Source organism: Varanus komodoensis, unplaced genomic scaffold, assembly GCF_004798865.1.
Source record: "Varanus komodoensis strain SLA01 unplaced genomic scaffold, ASM479886v1 scaffold4, whole genome shotgun sequence".
NCBI lineage: Eukaryota > Metazoa > Chordata > Lepidosauria > Squamata > Varanidae > Varanus > Varanus komodoensis.
In genome coordinates this window covers 28,175,125-28,198,275 of record NW_025335941.1, presented here as the reverse complement: position 1 = coordinate 28,198,275, position 23,151 = coordinate 28,175,125, and the positions used below count along the sequence as shown (strand labels likewise).

General features: G+C 39.8%; 1 protein-coding gene across 2 annotated transcripts in view; it reads left to right on the top strand.

Moving 5' to 3' along the window:
• Window positions 1-23,151, top strand: part of ILDR2 (immunoglobulin like domain containing receptor 2) — a 46,273-nt gene that overhangs the window by 13,409 nt on the left and 9,713 nt on the right. The window contains exons 4-6 of one of the 2 annotated variants that reach the window (XM_044442757.1): window positions 15,075-15,131; window positions 20,083-20,229; window positions 21,813-21,989. In XM_044442757.1, the coding sequence (XP_044298692.1) occupies window positions 15,075-15,131; window positions 20,083-20,229; window positions 21,813-21,989 (381 nt within the window). The remainder of the gene's footprint in view (window positions 1-15,074; window positions 15,132-20,082; window positions 20,230-21,812; window positions 21,990-23,151) is intronic. The other variant, XM_044442758.1, reaches the window with a different exon arrangement.

Genomic DNA, 23,151 nt, shown 5'->3' with positions numbered 1-23,151 from the left:
TATCTGGCAGTGTTTGTTCTTTGTTCGAAGAAGGCCAGAGCATATAGATGGGAAGCAAAGATAGGAGGTGAATTTGGAGAAGTATATAAGTACATCGGTTCAAATCTAAATTGGACTTAGTGTTTGCAAGAGAAAAATATGTATCTGTCCTTATACTATTGTGTTTCTATTGGGGCTAGTCTTTTTTACATGCAGTCTAGTGATTACTAGGATCAGGGAGATCTGAATCTAAATCTGAATCACGGCTCTGCTGAGCCGTGAAGCTCAGTCTATCATTGGATAACCTTAAATAATACCTAAGATTGAAACCCCATACAGCTGGGGCAAGGGTGGGGGAATTCAACTGAATTTCGTGTGTCTGGAAGGGGCGGGGGAGTGTCTCATATACAGAGGGAAAGAGGTATCCAGTGCCGCAAACTCAACACACTTATCGTTCTGATGCTGCCCACAGTTGTCCTTGCTCCACCCATAGAAAATGGTTCCACACCCTTGCTATGCACACCTGCCTGGAAATAATTCCCACTGAATGTTGACATTAATAAACTTGTGGCATAGACATTTCATATGTGGAGATGATAAGGGTTGATATAAAATGAAAATACTAGTGACTGTAGGGAGGCAGGATCAAGAGGCTTCATGTTCTGCATCGGACTTTCCAGTGCATATAACCAGCAACAGTTGAAAACAGGGTGTTGAATTAGGTGGAACTTTGGTCTGTCCTACCAGGCACTACTTGTATTTTTCATGTGTGGATTTAATTTATCAGAAAACCTGTATTTGGGAATGTGCACACCTATGCACACACATTTCCTTGCCAGTTCTTACCATTTCTTTTCAGGGCACAATATATCACTTGAAGGAGAAAACAGGCACAAACAAATTAGAATTTGTTGGAAAATTTTGGTGGTTCTGGGAGCATTAATGTCCCCACCCCACTATTAAGGAATTGTAAGTAGAATATCTAAGTTCTAGGAGAATAACACTGTGAGGCTTTGGTTTTCTATTCAGATAGGAAGCTGAAGAGTATGCAAACCTAGAACAGTAAAGGCATTAGGGGCTGCCCCAGGTGGCGCAGTGGTTTAAACCGCTGGGCTGGTGGATCGAAAGGTCGCCGGTTTGAATCTGTACAATGGGGTGAGTGCATGTTGCTCCGTTGCAGCTCTTGCCAACCTTGCAGTTCGAAAGCATGCAAATGCAAGTAGATAAAAAGGTACCACTTCGGTGGGCAGGTAACAGTGTTCCGTGCACTTCGGTGTTTAGTCATGCCGGCCACATGACCACGGAGACTGTCTGTGGACAAACGCTGGCTCCCTTGGCTAGGAAACGGAGATGAGCACCTCCCCCTAGAGTCAGGCATGACTGGACTTAGTGTCAAGGGGAAACCTGTACCTGTACCTTTACCTTTATCCATTCTGCAACGCTGTCTATATATTCTGATGTGGAAACAGGACAAAACAAACTTAAATTTGACAAAAACTGAAGAGAAACCCTAATGATGAAATGTATGTGGGATATAGAAGAATCCTTCATGGTAAGGCTCTACTTAAAATACGACAGTTTAAAGATGCCTCTTTGATTTTGCATTATTTTGCTGAAAGGCTGCTAGTATTCTCTCAGAAACTGCTTATCACAGTGATTAAAACAGGTGTTGGTATTTTTTGATAGGCATGGGATGCTAAAATCCTAGGATTTAGTCAATTGAAATTCTAAACTACTGATTGACAACTTGCAACTCTGGGAACAAATCTTGAAGGGTTGATGCCGCCATACTCCAGTGGTAGTTTTGGCAAGGGTACATTACAGCTGGTCACCTGGTGGCCCTATAAATCACGGAGACACTAACAAAGCTAGTTTCTCTGAATCTGCCATCCTTTGTTCACTCACTTTTTACAAAGAATCCAGATGATGCCATTCATTGACTCATTGCAATCAAGTATTTTGTTTGTTTGTTTTCAGACTACACACACACACACACACACACACAGAAATTGCTTGCAATAAAATGTAGTTTCAGCACTAGGCTTTCTAATGTGGATAGACAAACTGCTGTTGACGTTTCCTGTGCCCATAATGAAAAGTTTCCTTCTTGCAGATCCTGTCCATTTTATTGCTTTCAGGGAGATTAATGATGAATAACCTATGGTCAGTTTCTGTTCCTAAAAGTCAGGAAAAGAGTTTCATTTCTTATTTCCTAGTATCATTTTTTCATTTTTCTAACAAAATAAAATAAAATAGTATAAAAAATGGTGGAGCAGTTAAGGCCAGCCATTCCAGGGACTATTAAGAGGATAACCCAGACATACATGACCTGCAAAAACCCCTTAATTAACATTGAAAAGGTCCTTTTCTGAATGAAAATTGTGAGTAAATATTATGTCATGTCATATGTGGAGGCATGAGCAAAGGCATGTCATGAGTGGAGCTGGCTGGAGCCGAGGGGTCAGACTAGATGGCCCAGGAGACCCCTTCTGATTCACTCCGTTACTATGTTTCTATAACACAATTTCAAACAGTGGCAAGGCTAGTGCTAAAAGTTATATAGTTTATATATTATATAGTTAAGTGTAGTTATGTAGATTCTCCATTTTCCCACTTCTTGTTATTTATGAAAACAAAGCTTTTACAGTGCTAAAGGGTACTCATGCAAGCAACCTGAAAAAGACCTTTCCTGTGACTCTGGATCAAGCAAGTGAGACCTGGATGAAAATGTTGCAGTATGGAATGCTCCTTGTTCAGGATGTCAGCTGCTTTATTCCATTCATCTGCTCTCCCTTTTTCACCCTCCCCTTCTCCACATTTTGTCAATTTTTTGAGACCACTGAACACACAGGGTCCTCAATGAACTGCTCCGTGATTTACTTCATAAGATAAGATGTACTAAGGCAAACTTCAGTGTTTCCTAGATCTGCTGATTCCTCTCTCTTGTGTATGGGTGGTGCCATTTTGGCTATATAAGCAATGACAGCTACAGCCTGAACTTGAAAAATAAACAGGATGTATTCTGAGATGTAGTTTAGGGAACTGCAAATCTGTCTTGGGCAGAGTGGGAGTTGGGGGACAGAATGTGTAATTTTACTCCTTCGTGCTGTTTTCTCATACATGGGGGGGGGGTGTTTCCTGATGTTTGAAAAAGCATCTGTTTTACATCTGATTCCAAAAAAGACCCAATATTTATTTATTTATTTGGAATTCTTATATGCCACCCCATTCGCATAAGCCTCGGGGCGGCTTCCAACACATAAATAAATATCAATATAAATACATAAAAACTGGAAACATCCTGGCATAAATTATAAACTCAATAAATAAAATAAGCAATTAAAATAACATTTAAATAAAAAGGTCTTGGCCTGGCGCCGAAAAACAAATAATGATGACGCCAGGCGGACCTCCCTTTTCTGTTGTTATTCTCTCTCATCATAGGAATCATCCTTTTCTACTGATTACATTGCTGATGGGTGACCAATTCTGGGTATTCCAGAGTATTGCTGGTTTGGTCCTCAGTAGGCCAATGCATATCATGAAGCTCTGACCAGTTTGAGTTAGACAGTTTGGCAAGAGCATAGCATGGCATGCAGGTTGAATCAGTGCTTTATATGATGGGCCTATGTCCCATAGACCCTGCCATGCATTTAGCAGCATGCATCACTTAGGATGATAAGGCAAAATGAATGTTCTTTAAAATAAGCACAATTTTCTGTGGGCATCTGTGAATGCATGTTTTGAATGGTGGCATGGTGGTGGTTCTCATTTCTCCTCTGCAGGTCACTCCAGCATTATGCAGCTTTTCCATCAATCTTTCTACCGCTAACCAAAATGGCATTCCTGGCAACTCTCTGTCCAGTCCTACTATTGACTCTTTTGCTTTTCTTCCCTTCTTTAACTTGCTAGCCTCAACCACATGCTGATAACAAAGGATACCAGCACAATTCAAAGGCTTCAGTTACTAAGGTTTCTATGGAAACAGGCTGCTCGTAGGTCTTTGTTGCCTGTTAAAACTTTGATCTTTGGGAATGGCTGCTGCTTTTCCTCCTTTGAATGACAAACCAAGGAAAAGAGGGATGAGAACAAAGGGGAAGTTTATTTCTATTAGAGGGAGCAAGGAAGAATTCAGTCACACTCTCCCAATAAATCTTCCAGTGGCTTTCTGATGCCCCTATGATTTACAAGAGCTGCATTTCCTCTCCTGTCCATTTAGTGCAGTCAGCAGGATTGTTTCTAAATCCTGAGGCCCAAATAGTACCACAGCCTAAGAGACACATCTTCCCACTACTGGAAGCACAATAGTTTCCTTTTCTTTCTTGTCCTCCAAAGTTAGCTTGTGTTACAGGGTTACAAACCCAGATGACCTTAATCTTCCATAATTACTTATACCTCTAAAGTAATACTGTCATAGATTAATCTCTCATGTTTGATTCTTGATTTACTATATTTGTGTCACTGTGTATATTTTCTCTGTTTGACCATTCATGTTATTTTTACAATCTTTTCTATGTCCTGTTTATGGGGTCACCGATGTGATACTGTTTGCTTCTGGCAGAAAAGGTATTTTGGTGTGTTTTGTAGATAGAAATGTGTGATTGGCATTCAGGGTTCAGACCCCCACCTATGCTTTGTACTCAGTTTCTTGGGTTTTGTACTCAATTACTTTTCCCTCAGCCCCATCAGTTTTCTTTATGGGTGGGAGACTATAAAACTGGAATCAAAATAGTGGTGTTGTGTTTTGGAACTCAGACTCTATCACTGCTTTGTAGTTAGGTTCTTGGCAGTTACTTTCCTTATGGTTTCACTAGCTTGACTTCCAGAAAATAAATGTTCAGTAATTCACTGAGGCTGCTATACTATCCATTTTATGAATGAGCAAAGCCTCTGGAAAACATTTTGTGAAAGCACCCACAACACTCTTTTCAGAGCTTCAAGTGTGCCCACCCAACCAGAAAGGTTTCATAGTATTACATGTACCTCAATTTTATTCCAAGCCATGCAATATTGGGCTTTTGAGCACTTATTTCCTTGGAATGAAATTATGGTGACCTAGAATTTTGTAAAATTTGAATTTATGCCAAGCCTTTTTTGTAAATAAGAAGACGGCTCCTGTAAATACTGTTCTTTCATTAAGTTCCAATAGGGATGGGGCATCCTAGGCATCCTAGATATGTTCCAGAACTATAACTCAGCTCTCACTCCAGCCAACTGCCAGCTTCTTCCCATTGCTAGAAAAGTGAATGGGGAGAACATGGAGGAAGTATGACATGCTTTCGTTCCTTGTCTTTTCTTAAAGCTAGTGCCATTCATTTTAATTCTTTAATTAAAGAATGACATTAATTCATTTTATTTCTTTTGACAATTGTACGGTACTTCATAACATAGAGTTCCCTAGTTAGTACACAGAACTTTCTTCTGTTAAGAAAAACTTTGTCAACATATTTTGCAAGGCCAAGGCTCTGTCTAGCTATGGTTCAGGCAACCTACTCTGATAGAAAACTCATTTATATACCCCTTAGGATTAAAAATCATACTGTTGCAAGGGAACTCATGAGTACTTCTAAACTCAAACTACATCTAAAATATTCTTTCCTGGTTCATTACCATCTGTGTAATTATACTGTTTTTCACCATTTCTTACTGTGTGCATGCATTGTCTTCCTTTTATCCCTCCAGCTTTTGAGGTAGTGTATTTTTCCTTGATTTAATTCTGTAACCAATGGTCCTATATTAGCTTTATACACTCATACAGGCTACTACTTTGTAGATTTTGCCTTATAGTTGGTACACCTCATTTAGTTGCATGGCTCATACTTCTGCTTATGGGTGAGAGGCAGAAGGTGCATTTAGGGAAATTTCTGAGAGGCAGCTGCTGAAAGTACTTGTATGAAACATACAATCAGCAATGCAGCAGGAATAGAGACAATGACAGCATGTCCTAGATTTCACTTTATTATTAATATTGAAACAAGGACAAACTTGCTATTTGGATATAGTCATCTGGGAAAGTTGACTATAAACTGGGACATCTAGTCAGCATAGCAGGAATATAGTTTCTGTGAGTCACTGGCACATGAGAACAGAATAAAGAGATGTTTATAGAAAAGCCACTGAAAAACCATGCTACTGTTTCAATCCATTTATCAAATGTCTGCAGTTCCCTTTCCAGTGAGAGAGAACAATAATAAACAGGAAGCAAAGATGGATGATCTGTTATCTGGGGAGTTTAATATGCTATTTTCCCTTGCCAGTTTGTTCCCTCACTGTGCTCCCCCGCTTTTGATTCTGAACTGAGTTTGGCACCTTTGTTAAGTGCCAGACTGAGTTCTATTTCCACTGTACAATTACAGCAATAGGTGAAATGACAGAATAAAGTCCTTGCTTCTTTGCAGGAACTGAAAGTTGTTCAGGTTAGATGATAAAGAAGCTGTCCCTTAATAGAGGCAGTCTAGAGGGACAGGTTTTGCTCCCTCTTTTGGACTGAGATATTTTCTCCTACTAAAATAACTGACATGCCTGTAGTTGTTTGTATGAAGGCATCCTCTCCAGCATGAAACCCAGTTAGAAACTGAGAGGCGTACCTGCTCTCTTGTTAGAACCCTGCTGGGGCAATTTAGTTGTGCTGAGATGTTTGGATACTAGTATTGTATGCAATTTTTAGTCCCAAAAGAATCTTAGACACTTTCATAATTGTGGAGCAGAAAGACCACCAAGTAGCTTCTGTTTTTCTTATCTCTTTAACAGCATTGTAACAGGAGAAAGAACCGTGGCTCAGTATTTCCTTGGGAGGCTAGAGCTTATCAGCAAGGAGGTAGCAACTACAGGCACAAATAATATGTTAATGATGGTTACTACTTTATATATTATCATTGTAAAGGTAAGAAGAAGATCAGTCCCTGCCCCTTACATCCTAAAATTGGACAACAGGTGGGCAATGGAGAGAGAGAATGATGACATAAGTGAGGGTAGATGGGGGAGAATATGCATTTGCTTCTGTTGTGTCACCTGAGGCTAGTTTCAATGGGGAAAGTGTTGTGCCACTTGCTTGATAGAAGATGAACTGTTTCAGGAGGGATTTGATGGAAGAGAGGTTACAGCATCTTGAAAGTGCCCTGGGCCAGAAGGTGAAAATGATGGAGTCATTTGAAGGAGGAGGATATCTTTGGAGGTCTGAGGGTGATAGAGGCAGGCAGGGGTATGTTGGGATATGATATGAGATTATAAGGAAGGAAAAGCCAAGGAAGAATTTGAAATTATGGATGAAGAGTTTGTACTAGATGTAGATGCAGGTAGAAAGACAACACAGAAATTTAGGACAGAATGCCATGTGGTCAGAGTGATATAAGTGATGTGTGATCTTTGATTACAAAGTGTTAGATTGGGGTGAGAGGACTAAAGACCAGCAACAGAGAGGAAAAGAGTGTAGTAACCAAAAAACTAATGATGACCTGGGCATGAACCAGAATTTTTGCTAAGAGGCACATAAGAAAGGGGCACATAAGAAAAATAACATTTTTCTGCAATATTTTAAAGTGGTAAAGTGATATGACTTGGTGACAGCGATGTGCAAAGCTTACGAAAGCATGTCAACTGTGCTGCATGTAAAAATGTATAATCAGGCCATTGTTGTGCATGCCTTAATTATATTCCATTTAGTGTACTTTAATGCACGCTACTTGTGTCCACCTATGAAAAGTGTTCAGAAACTTCAGCTAGTCCAGCAGAGCGGTTGGCTAGAAATCAACAACTGAATGTTGCTCAGGATGATTGCTGAAACCAAAGAATGTTACAACTCCACCTAAAATTATCTTGCAACCTTGCATTTGTTGATCATTCCCCTAGAATTTCTGTTCCTCCCTCTGCCAAAATTGGCCTACAAAATATATTTTTTTTCCAAGCTGTCTTGGGTCTGACTTACCTAACTGCAAGTTCTCCATGTTCTGACTACAAATCTCCAAAGGATTTTAGACCTCTTTCTTCCCCACCCAGAGTGTATTCTTTTGTCCTTTCTCGTTATATATTTTTGGTTCACTTGTTGCTCATCCCTGTGGGAGGAAAGTTGGCCTTCAATTAGCGAGCATTCATGACAGGCCTATGTGTTACCTCCCCCTGCCGTTGCTGTGGTAACCACTGGTATGAACAAGAGCGGCTGGGTCAGCTGTAGTGTTTTTCAGCAGCCTACTTAACAGCCGGTATTAAAAAATAGGCTCAGGGGGAGATTCTGTGAAGGGGGAGAAGTACATGCTAGTAGGAAGAGGGGTTATCATCAATCACTTAATTAATTCAGCTAGTGGGGGGAAAGACCAAAATGCTGAAAGGTGGTTGTGATAGCATGCTTATTTAGTGATGATTTTTTATTTTTTGTGGATAGGGGAGTGTGCTGGCATATTCAAATCTATGTGCAGATTCAGTTCTAGGCATGCTTGTCTGTCCTGCCTTTTGTTGAACTGGCTACAAAGAAAAGAGCTTAGTGAATTCCTTTACAGATTGAATTCCTTACAAAAGACGGGATGGTGGCTTGGGAGGGAGGGTTAGGAAAAAATCTATGAGCCTGGAAAAAATGCACAATCTTTGTGAGTGTGTGTATTTTGCCAGAACTATTGTTGGCATTCTGGAATTCCATTATTAAAATTTCTGTGGGAGCAGAAGGGTGCAGCATTGTCCTTGGCAATCTGCACTGATTTGATTGTTTTGCTTAGAACATGCTAAAACATTGGACGTCTAGGGTGGCTACCACATTTGTTTTGTATGGGAGGTTACTGTACTGAACAGTTAGGGGATGTTCAGTTCCCCAGATTTTGATGCACTTGGATCATGTTTTCGGTACATCTGACATTGCCTGAGCATTCATGCAGACAGTGCTGGAAGCAGTTGCACACGTGGGCACGCATGCACACAATTCTGTTACTTCTAATTATTTTCTTCATGCAGCTGAAAGGCAGAGCCCCACCCTTAACGCAATTGGGATTTTACATGTGAATAAATGATTATGCTTAATTCAGTGTTTTCCATAACTGATTTGGGAGATCTCCCAATATGTTTTTATTCTTAGAAGCAGCTGTGGGGAAGCAGGTAGGATGGCAAAACCTGCAATTTTACTGGTTTCTCATGTCATTTTTCCAAATCTATATTCCCTCCTGTCGTTGAAATTGCTATTTATCTATTGGGGGGAAATACAGAGAATGCAAAAATGTATACACACTTTAAGAAAAGAAGAAACTGTACTAAAATTGTAATACTCAATATACCGTATTTTTCGCTCTATAAGACACACCTGACCATAAGACGCACCTAGTTTTTAGAGGAGGAAAACAAGAAAAAAAATATTCTGAATCAAATGGTTTACTAAACTATTTAATAAACTATAACAGAATACAGTAATACCGTATTTCAACCTTGTAAAGTGAACAGCAGTCAACAGTGGCATTAAAAACCATCAAGGGGCGGCATAGAAATGTTCTAATAATAATAATAATAATAATAATAATAATAATAATAATAATAATAAACAAAAGAGAGACTTTAAAGTTCGAGTACTCTTCTAGTTTTCGTTGAACCCATAGAACTCATCATCAATAGAGTCAGAATTTATGAAGCTCTGTTGCTCACAATCACTGACATCACTTTCTTAGTCAGTAGTGGAATTATTGAAAGAATCCACAATCTACACCAGTTATACAAGAGCTGCTGCAGGCAATTCAATAACAAATCTAAAAAAGCCAGTAATGTCCATGCTGCCTTACTAGTAAATAGAAAAAAACTTCTGACAAAAGATGAGATATTGTACAGTAAATCAAACACACAGAGGACTAAGTAGCCTTTGAAGAATAAACTTCATACACGAAGGTAATGCTGTTCAAATATCCAGTGATCCTAAAAAAAATGTGTCTGATCAGCTAACAGATAACTGATCCATGGAAAGCTTCCTATAATCACAGGCACATTCCCCATCACTTCCCCATGGGCTTCATTAAAAGACGGGTTGCCATTTGAAAACACACACCGACCTGTGATTAACAGCTCTCACCTGTGCCGGAGGAGGGGGGCAGAGCAGGGCGCGCCGAGCACATGCCGGCCAGGTGGTCCCACGTGGGGCCGGCAGCGTGCTGGCGGTGGTCTTCTGGGCGGCACGGCGGCAGCGGCAGGTCTTCCCAGGTGGTGGGGGTGAGCAGTTCCCGGGAGGTGTGGGTGAGCAATCCGTCTCTCCGTGCGGCCGGTGGGTTAAAGCCCGTGGCTCCTCCTCCTCCGCATGCCTCCCCCTGAGCAGCACAGCTCTCACCTGCGCTGGAGGGGGGGGGCAGAGCAGGGCGCGCCGAGTGCGTGCCGGCCAGGTGGTGCCACTTGGTGCAGGCGGCCAGCAGCGTCCCAGGCATCGGGCACACACACATTTGCTCTATAAGACGCACAGACATTTTCCCTTTTGAGGGGGAAAAAAGTGCGTCTTATAGAGTGAAAAATACGGTACACCGATAACAAAAGATGAATACAAGTCACATTTGACTTCTGCAATTACAAGAGCCGCTCCAGGTGGTTACCATCAGTGGCGTTTATGATTATGGCGAACTTGTTGCTGTGCAAGACCTCCCGGATCTTGCCTTGTATACATCACACACAGTACCATGTGTCTCAAACCTATCATGAATACATAGAAACATAGAAACAGAGTGAGTCAGAAGGGGCCTCCCAGGCCATCTAGTCTGAACTCCGGCACCAGCCGGCTCCACTCACGACATGCCCACCATGTGCATGTCCAGCCTGTCTTTGAACACCCTCACTGATGGGGCCTCAACGACCTCTCGTGGAAGCCCATTCCACACCCTCGGGGTCCTAACTGTCAGGAAGTGCTTCCTGGCATCTAAATGGAACCTTGGTTCCCTGAGCTTTGCTCCGTTGGAGCCTCCTGCCTTCCTCTGCAGGGAAGAACAAGTCTCTACCCGACTCCATGTGACATCCCCTCACATACCTGTATGTTGCCAACATATCCCCTCTGAGTCTCCTCTTCTCCAGGCTGAAGAGACCCAGTTCCCTGCAATTGTTAGGTGTGTTGGAGATTCTGTTGCGTACTCATGCCTCCATTGTCATTGTACTTTCACAATACTCTCAAATTTCAAATACCACTTCAAAATGGTCTTGTGCTCCTCAAATGACAACTGTGCTTCCACCATTTTCCTTGACTGTCCTGCCTGTCATATGGTGACACTAGCATTCATTTGATTAACATCATCTTTTGAGTGAACATCATACTACCCTTTGCAACCATAATTCAATTCAACATCAAAAAGTAATGCATAGATAACATCTCTTAAAATGTGCATACGGTTTTGGGGGGTTTTTTTGTGGCACCACCAATATATAGGTACCAATTTTTCTGTTTTATACTGTTACCAGCAAACCAGATAGTTGCATTAGAGGTTAGATCAAGAAAGTAGCACAGAAGGAAATAAGCAACCAGCCCTTTTCAACTACATAGTAACAAATAAAAGGACACATCATGAGATCTGATCAGGGATTTCCTGCATCTCATCTAGTTTTGGCCCTTGGTGACTTCCCCATAGTAAAAAAGGTTCACATAAGTCTTAACAGCCAGATGCCTTGCCTTCTCTGAACATCCTGATATTGCTAGCTTGACAATTAATGCAGCAGTGCTGTCACAACACAGTGGGTAACCAAATGCAAAAAACTGCTGGCCTTGCCCCATGGGAACTTTCCTTCCTCAGGAACCCAAATATGTGTTTTCTTCTAAATCCTACCTGTAGAGGGGAGCAATAGACAAGGAAGAATTTTGAATTGCAAAGCAGTGGGAGCAGAAAGAGCACCCCCTCTTCCTTCCTTCTGTTGCCTTCCATTTTACTCCAAACTTGTTCCCTGAAGCTGCTTTCCTGTGGGAAAAAGACTGATGCATGTAGTTAGCCTATGTAGTTAGCCTCTGGGAAATAGTCCCAAGAAAACACTGTTTGCATGATCATGGAACCAGTTCTTATTATAAGAAAACATGATTATCTGAAGGATTGGTTTTATCTTGCACTGTAGCTCCAAGAGCCTCTCATGATTGATGGTGTTACAGTGATGATAAAAGGGCAGCTTTGAATAATTGCAGTAGGTAGCAAAACAGGGCTAGAATGTAGAGTATGTTTTGTTATTTTAGAGGCAGACAGTCATAAGGTTACTTAGATGCATACTGCATGAAGTATTGATACCTATGAGGCTGGCTGTAATTCCCTTTTTTAATCAAAGTGAAAAGATAGAACAGAAATTTTGATTCTAGTGGATGGCCCTCAATTTTAATTTGACTTAATGCAGAAGCAACTGTACAGATACAGAGTTTTCTTCCATAGATTGTAGCCAGCTGTCTGCAGTTTCTTTTAGCCATATAAAAGCTTTTCTGGTAAATAAATTATAATTAAATACATAAAGCGAAATAGGCTGCTCCAGCAAAATATTGACTCACAATGATCCATCTTTATGGGTCAATCTTTTAAATTCCACAGTATACTTGTGGAACTTTGTGCATTAAGAAATGTGTCACTGTAGACCTCTAAATGTGGATATACCATATGATAATTTCGACAGTCCAGTGATGCCTTGTCAAGAAGGCCTTGTGGACATTTAAGAAAGCTAGAGGTTTTAAGATAACATTAGAGTTGATACCTGAATTTTATCAAATGGCTTAATACAACCATTTCATCAGGAGCTCTACCTAAATGTTCATATTTAACTTCTCATGTTAGCACTAACCATGTTGGTGAAACTACGGTCAGCTGCATTCCCACTCACCACTCTTCCACTCAGCAAAAGTGAGCCAAGCAGCTTCCTCGTCTTTGTGGCCTCTGTGCTTGCATGCAGGCTTACTTTGGAAATCTTTTGTACCTGAGGATCTTATTTTTGGTGGGAACTCAATTCAAGTAATGCAAAGGTTGCATTAAATTAGTTGCTGTAAAAAGTCACTATTACAAATGAGAAAAGTAAAATCAGTATTCCATATCCTCTGGAAACTTGATTGTTATTGTTGTATTACCATTTATGACCCACCTTTCTTCCTCTTGGAAGTAACTCAAGGTGGTTTACATGATTCTCCTCTCCATGTGGGGCATAGAACACAGATCTGCCAAGATCTAGTTGAGTACTCTAACCATTGTGACACATTGGTTCTCTAATCATTACAGTCACACTGGCTGATTTCTTCTCCATCCAAAGATACTTCTCCCAGCCTTTATTACTCTTCTTCATGGAATGTTCTTCAATAAGATGAAAATTATTCTAGAACATGGGGACCCCATCCCTTACAAGTCATGTGAAGTTGCTAGTCCTAAGAGAAGAACCATGATACTAGAAAATACCTAATAAGATGTGGTTACAGGAACTTTATAGGGTCAACATTTGTGTCTGAAAGGACCATCCCAGTCTAGAAGGGCCATCATTCCAGTCAGCATAGTCTCAATGAGAAAAGCTACACTAAAGCAATTTAAAGATCCCAGCAAAAACAAGAGAACACATAGGGAGAAAATGATTCAGCTTTGTAAAGGGAGAAATCTTGTAAAGGGAGAAAGTATATTGTGTTGTAATGAGATCGGCCACAAATTATTCTCAGAATAGGCAGATTAGAAGTATGAGGCCTCAGTACTTCCTTCTAGTCAAAAGTCACCCATGCCCTAGGTAGACAATAGATCGCCAGATGTTTTGGACTTCAGCTCCCAGAAGTCCCTGTCGGCATGGTCAGTAGTTAGGAATGTTGGAAGTGAAAAATGCCTAGTGAAAAATGTAGAGAGGGAGGATGGGGAGGCAACAATTTCCTCTGCTGGTTCTCCTGCCCTGCATAAAATATAAGCATAAGCCTCTGAATTTGGGGGCTTATGATCATTAAGGACACAACTCTCTCAACAGGATTGGTATCAAACTAGACTTTATGCAATATATTTAGGTTATGCCTTTTGAGGATTTAGGGAGATAAGAGCCAAACATTCTGCACTGAGCCTACAAAGATTGCTCCCAGTTGATATGGAAACCACTTCAAACATTTTACAGAAAGAAATAGCTTGACATGGTTAAAAAGATCTGTGTGCTCCCACCTACATTATTGTTTTGGTGGCAATTTGGGTTGGACCAACCTGAAAAATGCTGCCTGGAAAAAGTATCCAGCATTAGAGAAGAGGTTTGAGAAAGAAAATTAATGTTTTGAAAGTTATTATAGTAGACTTCTAAACTTTTTCTAGCAATTAAAGTACTGGTGAGATTTTGGTTGAGTGCACTGTTGAGTAATTTTCACCACCATCCAAGGCTGTTTGAATCTTGTGGACATAGTAGCTTTGTTTCTCTTACCAGCTCCTGATCATCCAAAGACCATACAGGATATTCACATGTAAATAACTTACACTTTAAGAAGTCTGTGTATTCTTGTACATGCCTGGTTTATATATAGGCCAGAGGGCTTTCACTCTGAATTGGAGTTACAATCCATCCAACCAATGCAAATGTTTGAAAGGACTATATAATATTGGACCTGTGAAAATCACTGAAAGCAAACACAACAAAGTCTTGAAACAGAGTCTTGATTGTATTACCAACTTTCCAGTGCTTACCTTTATGAAATACACCTTTCTGATCTTGGTTAGCAATTGTTCAGCCACTATTTTATCATGCTATATCTGGATCAAGGAAGTAGCTAAAGCCAAGGAATTAAATTCTTGAAGTATTTACACTTGATCTTAGCCAAAAGGCCAGGGTGGTGTAGTGGTTAAGAACATGGGACTGGGACTCAGACGATCTGGGTTCTAGTCCCCGCTCAGCCATGGAGCCAACTGGGTGACTTTGGGCCAGTCACAGACTCTCAGCCCAACCTACCTCACAGGGTTGTTGTTGGGGTAAGATGGAGGAGGAGATGTAAGCTGCCTTGAGTCCTTTGTAGGAAAAAGGCAGGATATAAATTGAAAAATAAATAAGTAAAATAAGTATTTAGTTCTTGCCACAGAGTGCCTGGAGGCCTTATCTTAGTTAACATAGAGATAGTAGGCTGCATGCTATAGAGGCAAGAGATGGGGAGTAATTTTCCTGCACTAACTTCTCTTCTTCTTTTCCTCATCTGTCTTTTCTAGGCAGGACAGGGCTGTTTGCTGATCTTTTGCCCAGTTTTGCTGTGGAGATTATGCCAGGTACTCTGTCATCTAACACTTTTATTTATCTATCCATTCTTTTGTTCCTTTATCTCTCTACCACCCCACAGCATCTTTTGCAATAATATATGCCTTGTTTGCAAACATGAGTTCTCTTCCTTGTCTCTCCTATAACTGCTTGCAACTGACAATAAGAGAGTGCAGTAAGGGCTTTAGCAAGTGGTATTGGGGATACAAAGAAAACAGTTTGATTATCTGATTGATTTTTTTTAAAACCTGCCTTTTAAAGTAATCATTCTCTAGGTGGCAAACAGCAAGTTTTCAAAGCACATTAAAACCATGATTTAAACAATAAGAATAAAAATCACCATTAACAATTAAAACTAGATAGCACCATATCATTCAATAACATCCTAACTCAATTATAGGTTAGGGAAAATAGTTAAATGTGTTAGGTTTGCTTGCATGCAGACTCTCTCCACATTAGGTATGCTGGTGAGAAATGATACAAGTTTTAGGCCAAAACATCTGGCCTCAAGGTGCATGCACCTGATTTAGGCTTTTAAACCACTGGCAGTTAAAATTGGCTACACAACAAATATACTGCCCATCAGGCAACTGATACAATAAAGATATAATTATGCACTGCCTAGCACTTACCAGTTCAAGTGGCCACATTTTATACTAGTTGAAATTTCCAGGCCATGATTAAAAGCAGTTCACATAAGTGTGCATTAGGACAATCCAGCCTACTTTTACTGGAGTGTGGATAACTGAAGCAAGATCTGATCTTCCAGATAGACTGGCATGACAATTGCAACTCTTAAGCTGGTAGAAAACACTCCTAGCCACTACAGCCTTCCCCAGTTAGTACTGCGTTAGCACATGCTTGGGCTTTCAAGGAGAATACCCACTTAGAAACAAGCCTCCATTCAGGTAGTCAGTTTCCCTACCCACAGTACTTGAATCTTTGCTTAATTCAATTTCCGTTTGTTTTCCTCCATCTTAAGTCCACCTGCAGACACTGGTTCAACAGTTTCACAGCCTTTCTGGAATGAGTAGATGAAATTAAGAGTTATTTATGTTGATCATATGACTTACTGATAGCTTATACATTCTACTTATAAAAAATAGCTGCTGTTTATCTTGGAAAACTATTTTCTTTAAGACTTACAAAGTCACGGGGTGTTACATGGCTATGCCTTGTCAATTAGAAATAGATAGTTTCTAATCAAAGAACTACATTGCTTTTTATCAGATAAATTTTAAATATGATTCCAGTCTTACTGAATTCTTGAACTATATTTGAAATGCAGGTGACGTTCAGGTGACCATCTGAACCAGCATTCTCCTACTCCCATCATTCACAACCAGCATAACCATAGCTGTGCTAACTGGAGATGATGGGAATTATAGTCCAATAGACCAGGTAGGCATGAGGTTGTGGAAGGCTGGTTTAGATGATTTTCTGAACAACTTGCAGTAAAACATCAACTCTAAGGGAGTAGAGGGCAAACTTCAGTTTTGTCATAGTTTGTTCTAACTAGCTACCATCAGAATAAGCTGCAGCAGGGAAAAAAATCTTCTTTTCTTATGCATGCAGGAGGAGCCATGCCTGAGAATCATATATCTCACTTGATAAGTATCTAAACTATGGTTTAGGATGATTATAATGGGCTGTTATTTTAACAAGTTGTAAACTGTTTTGTTCTTTGATACAATTGATCAGAGTATTTGTTTAAGAATAGTTAAAAATTAAAAAAAAACTTACAGTAACAATGCAAAGAAAACTTCCAGATGTAACTTTTATGGAAACCAAGTTTCCATAAAAGTCCTACATAGTTTTATCTTCCTTCACCAAACTGGATAAGACTACTTAGTTTTAGAAACTTCAGTAAAGTTCATATTTCCCATAGGCACTGCCTTCATGTTGGAATTAATTATTCTATTTTTATGTTACTAAAATTTTGTCAGAAATCTACAACGTATATGTTTGTTCTTTACTACACTGGCTTTCCAAATATTCCAATACGATCACTTTGTGATCCAGTGGTATATCACACCTGAACATAAATTATGGCAAAAACAAGAATAAAAGTTCCTTTCAATACTTTCAGAGCCTTTTCTTGACAGCAGTTCTATATACAGGGAGCCTTATGACTAATGGGGTGGGATAAAAATTAAATAAATAATGCAAACAACTGATGGAGAAGATTTTTTCCCAGCTGACTTGTTTTGTTTTCATACAGAATTAGAACATGTGTAAACTTTGTACACACATTTTGTTTTTTCATCATGCAGACAGACTGCGTATGTGGTCTGGTATGCATACATGGGTGTACATGCACGCTCAGTAAAGCTGATCCAAACCACACACAGATATCAGGGAGAGAACTGCTTCCTTTTCCATGGATTGATTATATGCAGAATTGATGTCTGGCTTCTGAATATCTTCCTAGTCCAAATATCAGCATTCCCCAACCTAGTGCGTACCAGGCACTGAACTGCAACCCGTATCATCACCAGCCAGCACACTCTGTCCTGTAATTGAAATAATATTATATTTCTCCCCTGCTTATCCATGCCTCCATTCCTACCCCTACCCACTGCCTGATTGTTTTCTGTGTCTTAATAAATGCCTTTGGGAAGGGGAGCTGCCATCTGTTTCTTTTGGAAAGAAGATGTACTGTACATAGCACCATATATATGTGTGTATATATACAATGAGGTAATAGGACTCAATAGTGTTCTAATGTTTCAATCTTACAGGTGCTTGCTTAGAGATGCTAAGATGATTTTCATCAAGTATAGTACAAGATGACCCCCACTTTTAGATGGTGAAAGGGTTTGAAAATGTCAGAGAAGTTGAGAACCATGCCACCAGGAGACCAGACTCTCTCACTAGGCTGGCCTTCTAAGCAGATCACTGAAGGCAGAATGGTCAAAACAGACACCAGACTGAGGTGTATCCACCCTCTTCAGGAGGAATGGCCACATCAGCAGAAAAGAATGGATATCTCTAATGAAGATGGGGTGGAGAAACTCCTGAAGGGCAGCTATTGGGCAGCTGTAGTAGTTCTAAATGACACTTGCGGAGGATCTTTCACAGACAAAACCTGTGATGTTCAGGTTAACACTGGTTAGCTTTGCACAGAAGACAATGGTAAACCTCTTCTAAATTTTCTTACCTTGAAAACTCTATGATGAAACAATACAAAATAAATCAAAAGATAGAGCAAGCAGATGAGACTCCTGGGTCAGAAGACACTCAACTAGCTACTGAGGAAGAATAGAGGACTAGCATGAACAGTACTGTCACAAATTATGCAACTAATTCAAAGCAGAAAGAAGCCCACTAGTTCACATTCACAGAGCTAAAAGGAAAGTCTGATGCACAATTGGAACATAAGAAGGATGAATCAAGCCAAACTGGAAACTAAAGTAAGAAATGGAACAGTCAAGCATCACAGTACTTGGTGAGGATGGACTAAAGTGGACTGGAATGGGATATTTTCAGTCAGACAAATTTGAATTTTTTTACTACGAAAATGACAATTCAGAAAAAATGGAGTGGCTCTAATACTGAGAGATGATGTAGCACAGGCAATAAAGGATTATAATGCAAAGCTTGACCAAATCATACCAGTCAGAATTCCTGGAAAACCTATCAGCATAACCACCATTCAGATCTATGTTCCAACAACCAATGCTGAAGAAGAAATCAAAAACTTTAATGTAAGTGTGCAAAAGGAAATTGATAACACACCAAAATAAGACATGCTGATAACCATAGGTGTCCAGAATGCAAAAGTAGGAAAGAAGGCAGAAATATACACGTGTATTTTATCTTCCTGTCTGTTCAATCTGTACAGAACTTATCATAAGGAAAGCTGGATTAAGATCAAGGGAAACAATCTGAAGAAAACAGAGACGTGGAAGCTTATCAGTGAAGAACTAGAAAAGATCAAGAGTAAAGATGTTTGACTGCATACCTGAGTCAAGATCATCCATACTATTGTATTACTGATCACTATGTATGGGCATGAAAGCTGGACAGTGAAGAAAAATGACCAAAAGAAAATTGATGCATTCAAAGTATGGTGTTGGAGGGAGAGCCTTGTGAATAAACAGGACTGATTGAAAGACAAACATTTGAGTTCTAGATCAGATAAAATGAGAACTTTCCCCAGAAGCAGAAATGACAAAACTGAAGCTGTCATACTTTGGGCACATCATGAGAAGCTAAGGCCCACTGGAGAAGACAATCATGCTAAGAAAAGTTGGAGACAGAAGAAGAAAAGGAAGATGAACTATGAGATGAATTGACTCCATAAAGGAAGCCACAGTCATGAAGTTGCAGGTGCTGAGCAGAACTCTGTTCCAGCTATTCTGATTTCAGAATGTATCCGGTGATATTGAGATTCCTCATAAGAAATGTTTACTTCTTCAGGACAGTAGGACACAATTACATTTTGTCTGATACCTGCCCTACCAATATGGCATATCCAGTTTTGGCTATGAGGGCACTGGTAAAGAAGGAGTCTCTCAGAAAAAACAATCACATGTCATTATAACATTCTCTGCAAGATAAACGTTTTTTCTGTATTTGCCCTGTCAAAAATACTATTTTTGTCCCATTTACTCCAGAGGTGACATTGCTTGATTGAAATGCTAACCATTTCTAATTCATTACAGCTAATTTTAATCAAAGATGTTGTGATCTAAGGGCTAACATACTTGTGTCTTAGCATTTATTGGTTCTGCTAGGTTAGTAGAATGAAAAAAAAGTATTGAAAGCAGCCATTCCTTCTGTGAATTCACCGTTGTGTTTATTAAATGAAGTTATTTTATATTTCCATTAGTACTTCCAAATGCATCAAAAGTGAGTTTTATAATAGGCACATTTAATCAATGAATAAGATTAACTAACTAAACATTCATAATTCATTTACAGTCACAGCATTTTACATATATGTCTGTTTGCTTGCAGAGTGGGTGTTCGTAGGATTGGTGATCCTAGGTGCCTTCCTCTTCTTTCTACTGGTTGGGATCTGCTGGTGCCAGTGCTGTCCTCATAGCTGCTGCTGTTATGTCCGTTGCCCTTGCTGCCCAGATACTTGCTGCTGTCCACGGGCATGTGAGTTACTAGTTCCAAAGGGAATGACAGCATTTTGGGATGTGATGGAAAGGTTGCATTAGCCTTTTTCAAGAACTTCCTAAATGTTGAAGGCTGGAGGCTTCATGTAGTTCATGAGCTGTTCATCTCTGCCACTCTTTGATTTAGGCACATTCCACCCCTCCCCCCCCCGTCCTCCAACAATAGTCATCTTTGGGGTGACTACAAAGCAAATTGACCTCAATTCAGCTGTAGCTATTTTAGTTGTATTTAACATGAATAGGTTCCGGATAGGAGGAGTCAGCTGCTTTGCATGCAGAAAGTCCCTCCCAGTTTCAGTCTTTGGTAGCTCCAGGTAGGGCTAGAAAGGAATCTTGACTGAAGTCTTGGAGAGCTACTTCCAGTCAGTGTCAACAATATTGGTCAGGATGGACCAGTCATATGATTCAGTAGAGGAAGCTTCCTCTGTTCCTCTCTTGAGGCTGGGCAATGAGCTCTGATAATGCTTTAGAAGAGATTTTCCCAGTTATATATCATGAACATCCTTTCCTGCTGGCCTTTGCAAAAAAGACAGAAAACATAATGGCTATTTAGGACTTCAGGGAGTAAAATGAGAAAAGTCTGTTCTGTTTGTACTGCTCTTACGGGATTGGAGAGTTGCTGTAGCTTGGAGGGACTGGGTGTCTGGATTGTATGAGGTGGAGCACATCCCATTAGTGTAGTTCCATGATTGGATAAAACCTACAGTTTCCACTGAAAGCTTTCAAAAGTGTTCAAGTACTTAATAGTGGATGTTTTTAAAATGTATGTGAACTGCTTCAATCCATAGTAGAAGCTGGATGTACGTATTTTAAATGCTTTTACGTCAAAAGACATGTCCAGGAACTTAAATAGGGACTGGATGACTACATCAATCTGGATAACATGCAGTTAGATTCACATGGAAATCGACAGTGTTGGCATGTATATAAGTCACCTTCTGCACATAGACCTTGCTGCATCAGGGAAACTACGTTATGAAAAAGATCAGACATATGAATGACAGCACAAATTTGTATCTCTTATTGTTGTGAGCAGTAAAGTCCCATTATGACATAAACTGGACTCTCTGGTCATCTAACCATAGGCCTTTTATGCAAGCTTGAGGCAGCCAATGGAATTAAAAGTGAATAGCTATGAAGCTAAAAGAGAAATGAAGCAATTTATTTACATGAAGAGCACTGCTGGGCAATTTCTCTCAAATTCTGTTTATGCTTTGCATTTGTTCACTCAGTGGACTTTTTTTTAAATAAATAAATACAATAGGTTTTTTGCATAAATAAACCAGCTTTGAAAACCTTATTATGACTCCAACTTGATTTTGCTGCTGGAGTGCTATATAAACTAACGTAGCTATGAAAACAATTCTAATACCTCCGGGTGAGATTGTTAGTTTAAAATAAGTTCCACATCATTTGACTCCAAAGGCTGGTGTAGACACACCCTTGGACAAATCAGTTGGCTCTTTCAATTTCTATTAACTAAGTCCTCATTTCTAAGGGCAAGATAGCTGCAAACTGCAAACCGCCAGTTACTTACTGCTTTTTGTTTTTTGTTTTTTTCAGTGTATGAAGCGGGAAAGGCTGCAAAGGCTGGATATCCTCCAGCAGTAACAGCAATCCCTGGACCTTACTACATTCCCACTGGCCCTGTGGGTGGAGTCCACCCTCATGCTGTCCTGATGGACAAGTCACACCTTCCTCCCTTAGCACCAAGTGAATCCAGCGCAGGAAGTCAAAGCGGTAATTTGAAGACTTTCAGCAGCCTTTTTGATTGCTTGTCATAATATCTGAAGCCTTAGTACAAGGCAGAGCTAAATTCTGCATGCAGGAAGTGTGTATTATTAATCTTGGTTGCAAGATTAGGAAAGGATGTTAGTTCCAGAAAAATAAGGTACAGGTTTTGGTAGTTATTTTCACTGTAGGCTTTGCTTTTTGCTTCCATGTATTGTAAAATCAATGGGTCAGATGCCACTTCGCAACTAACAACAACATTGTAAAATCACCCTGAGTGTGTCTTTATGTCAGGCTGATTTAGGATATGTCATTCTGAATGGTAGCTTCCTGTATTACTGGTGATATTCAGCTTAAGTTGAATAAAGAAGGTGACACTGCAAAAAGAGCTATGAAGGCATGCTACAATCCCTTTAGAGTCCATCCACAGGAATGTGCTGTATGGTGTAACCACATCATTCCAGTCTACATGTTTTTCTTGCAAAGACTGGCACAGGTGTTGGTGTAGAGCCCATATACATTGTCATTTTGTGAATCTGTTTAGCTCAGAGCCAAATACTTGCAATTGGCCATATTTTTCTTTTTCCTCTCCAGCTGACATGAAAGGTCATCACATATGAGAAACATAACATATGAGATGAAAAGTACTGCACCAACTTCTTAGCAGGGACTTATAAATTGCACATAGATCTCACCTTGCCCTTATCTACAACTCTACAGTATTTTTTATTTTGTGACTTAATTGGGGGTTGCATTTGAGAGCATGCTTTATTGTGGTGCTCATTATGTTCTGAAGGACTTATGCAAATAGTTTTGTTTCTGTATTTCTCCTACATCTCCTTTCATATTAATAGTTTTATATTAATAGCTTCTTTTATATTTTCTATTATGGAGATAATATAAAAATGTGTAAATTCACACAATTATGCAAATTTAAAACAAGATATCTTTCCTCCCCCCACCCCGCCCTTGTCTCCCTCTGTTTGGTACATGATGCTTTTGTCTAGAATATTTTTAGACTGTTCTGTTTTAGAAGGGAAATATGCACTTTTTCAAACTAGCAGAGTTTTTAGTTTGATCTCAGCATAACTTGCACAAATTTCTGTATGCCTTCAATGTAGACTCGAGTATGTCATCAATACTTTGAATCAGAACTTGTGAGATTATGAAA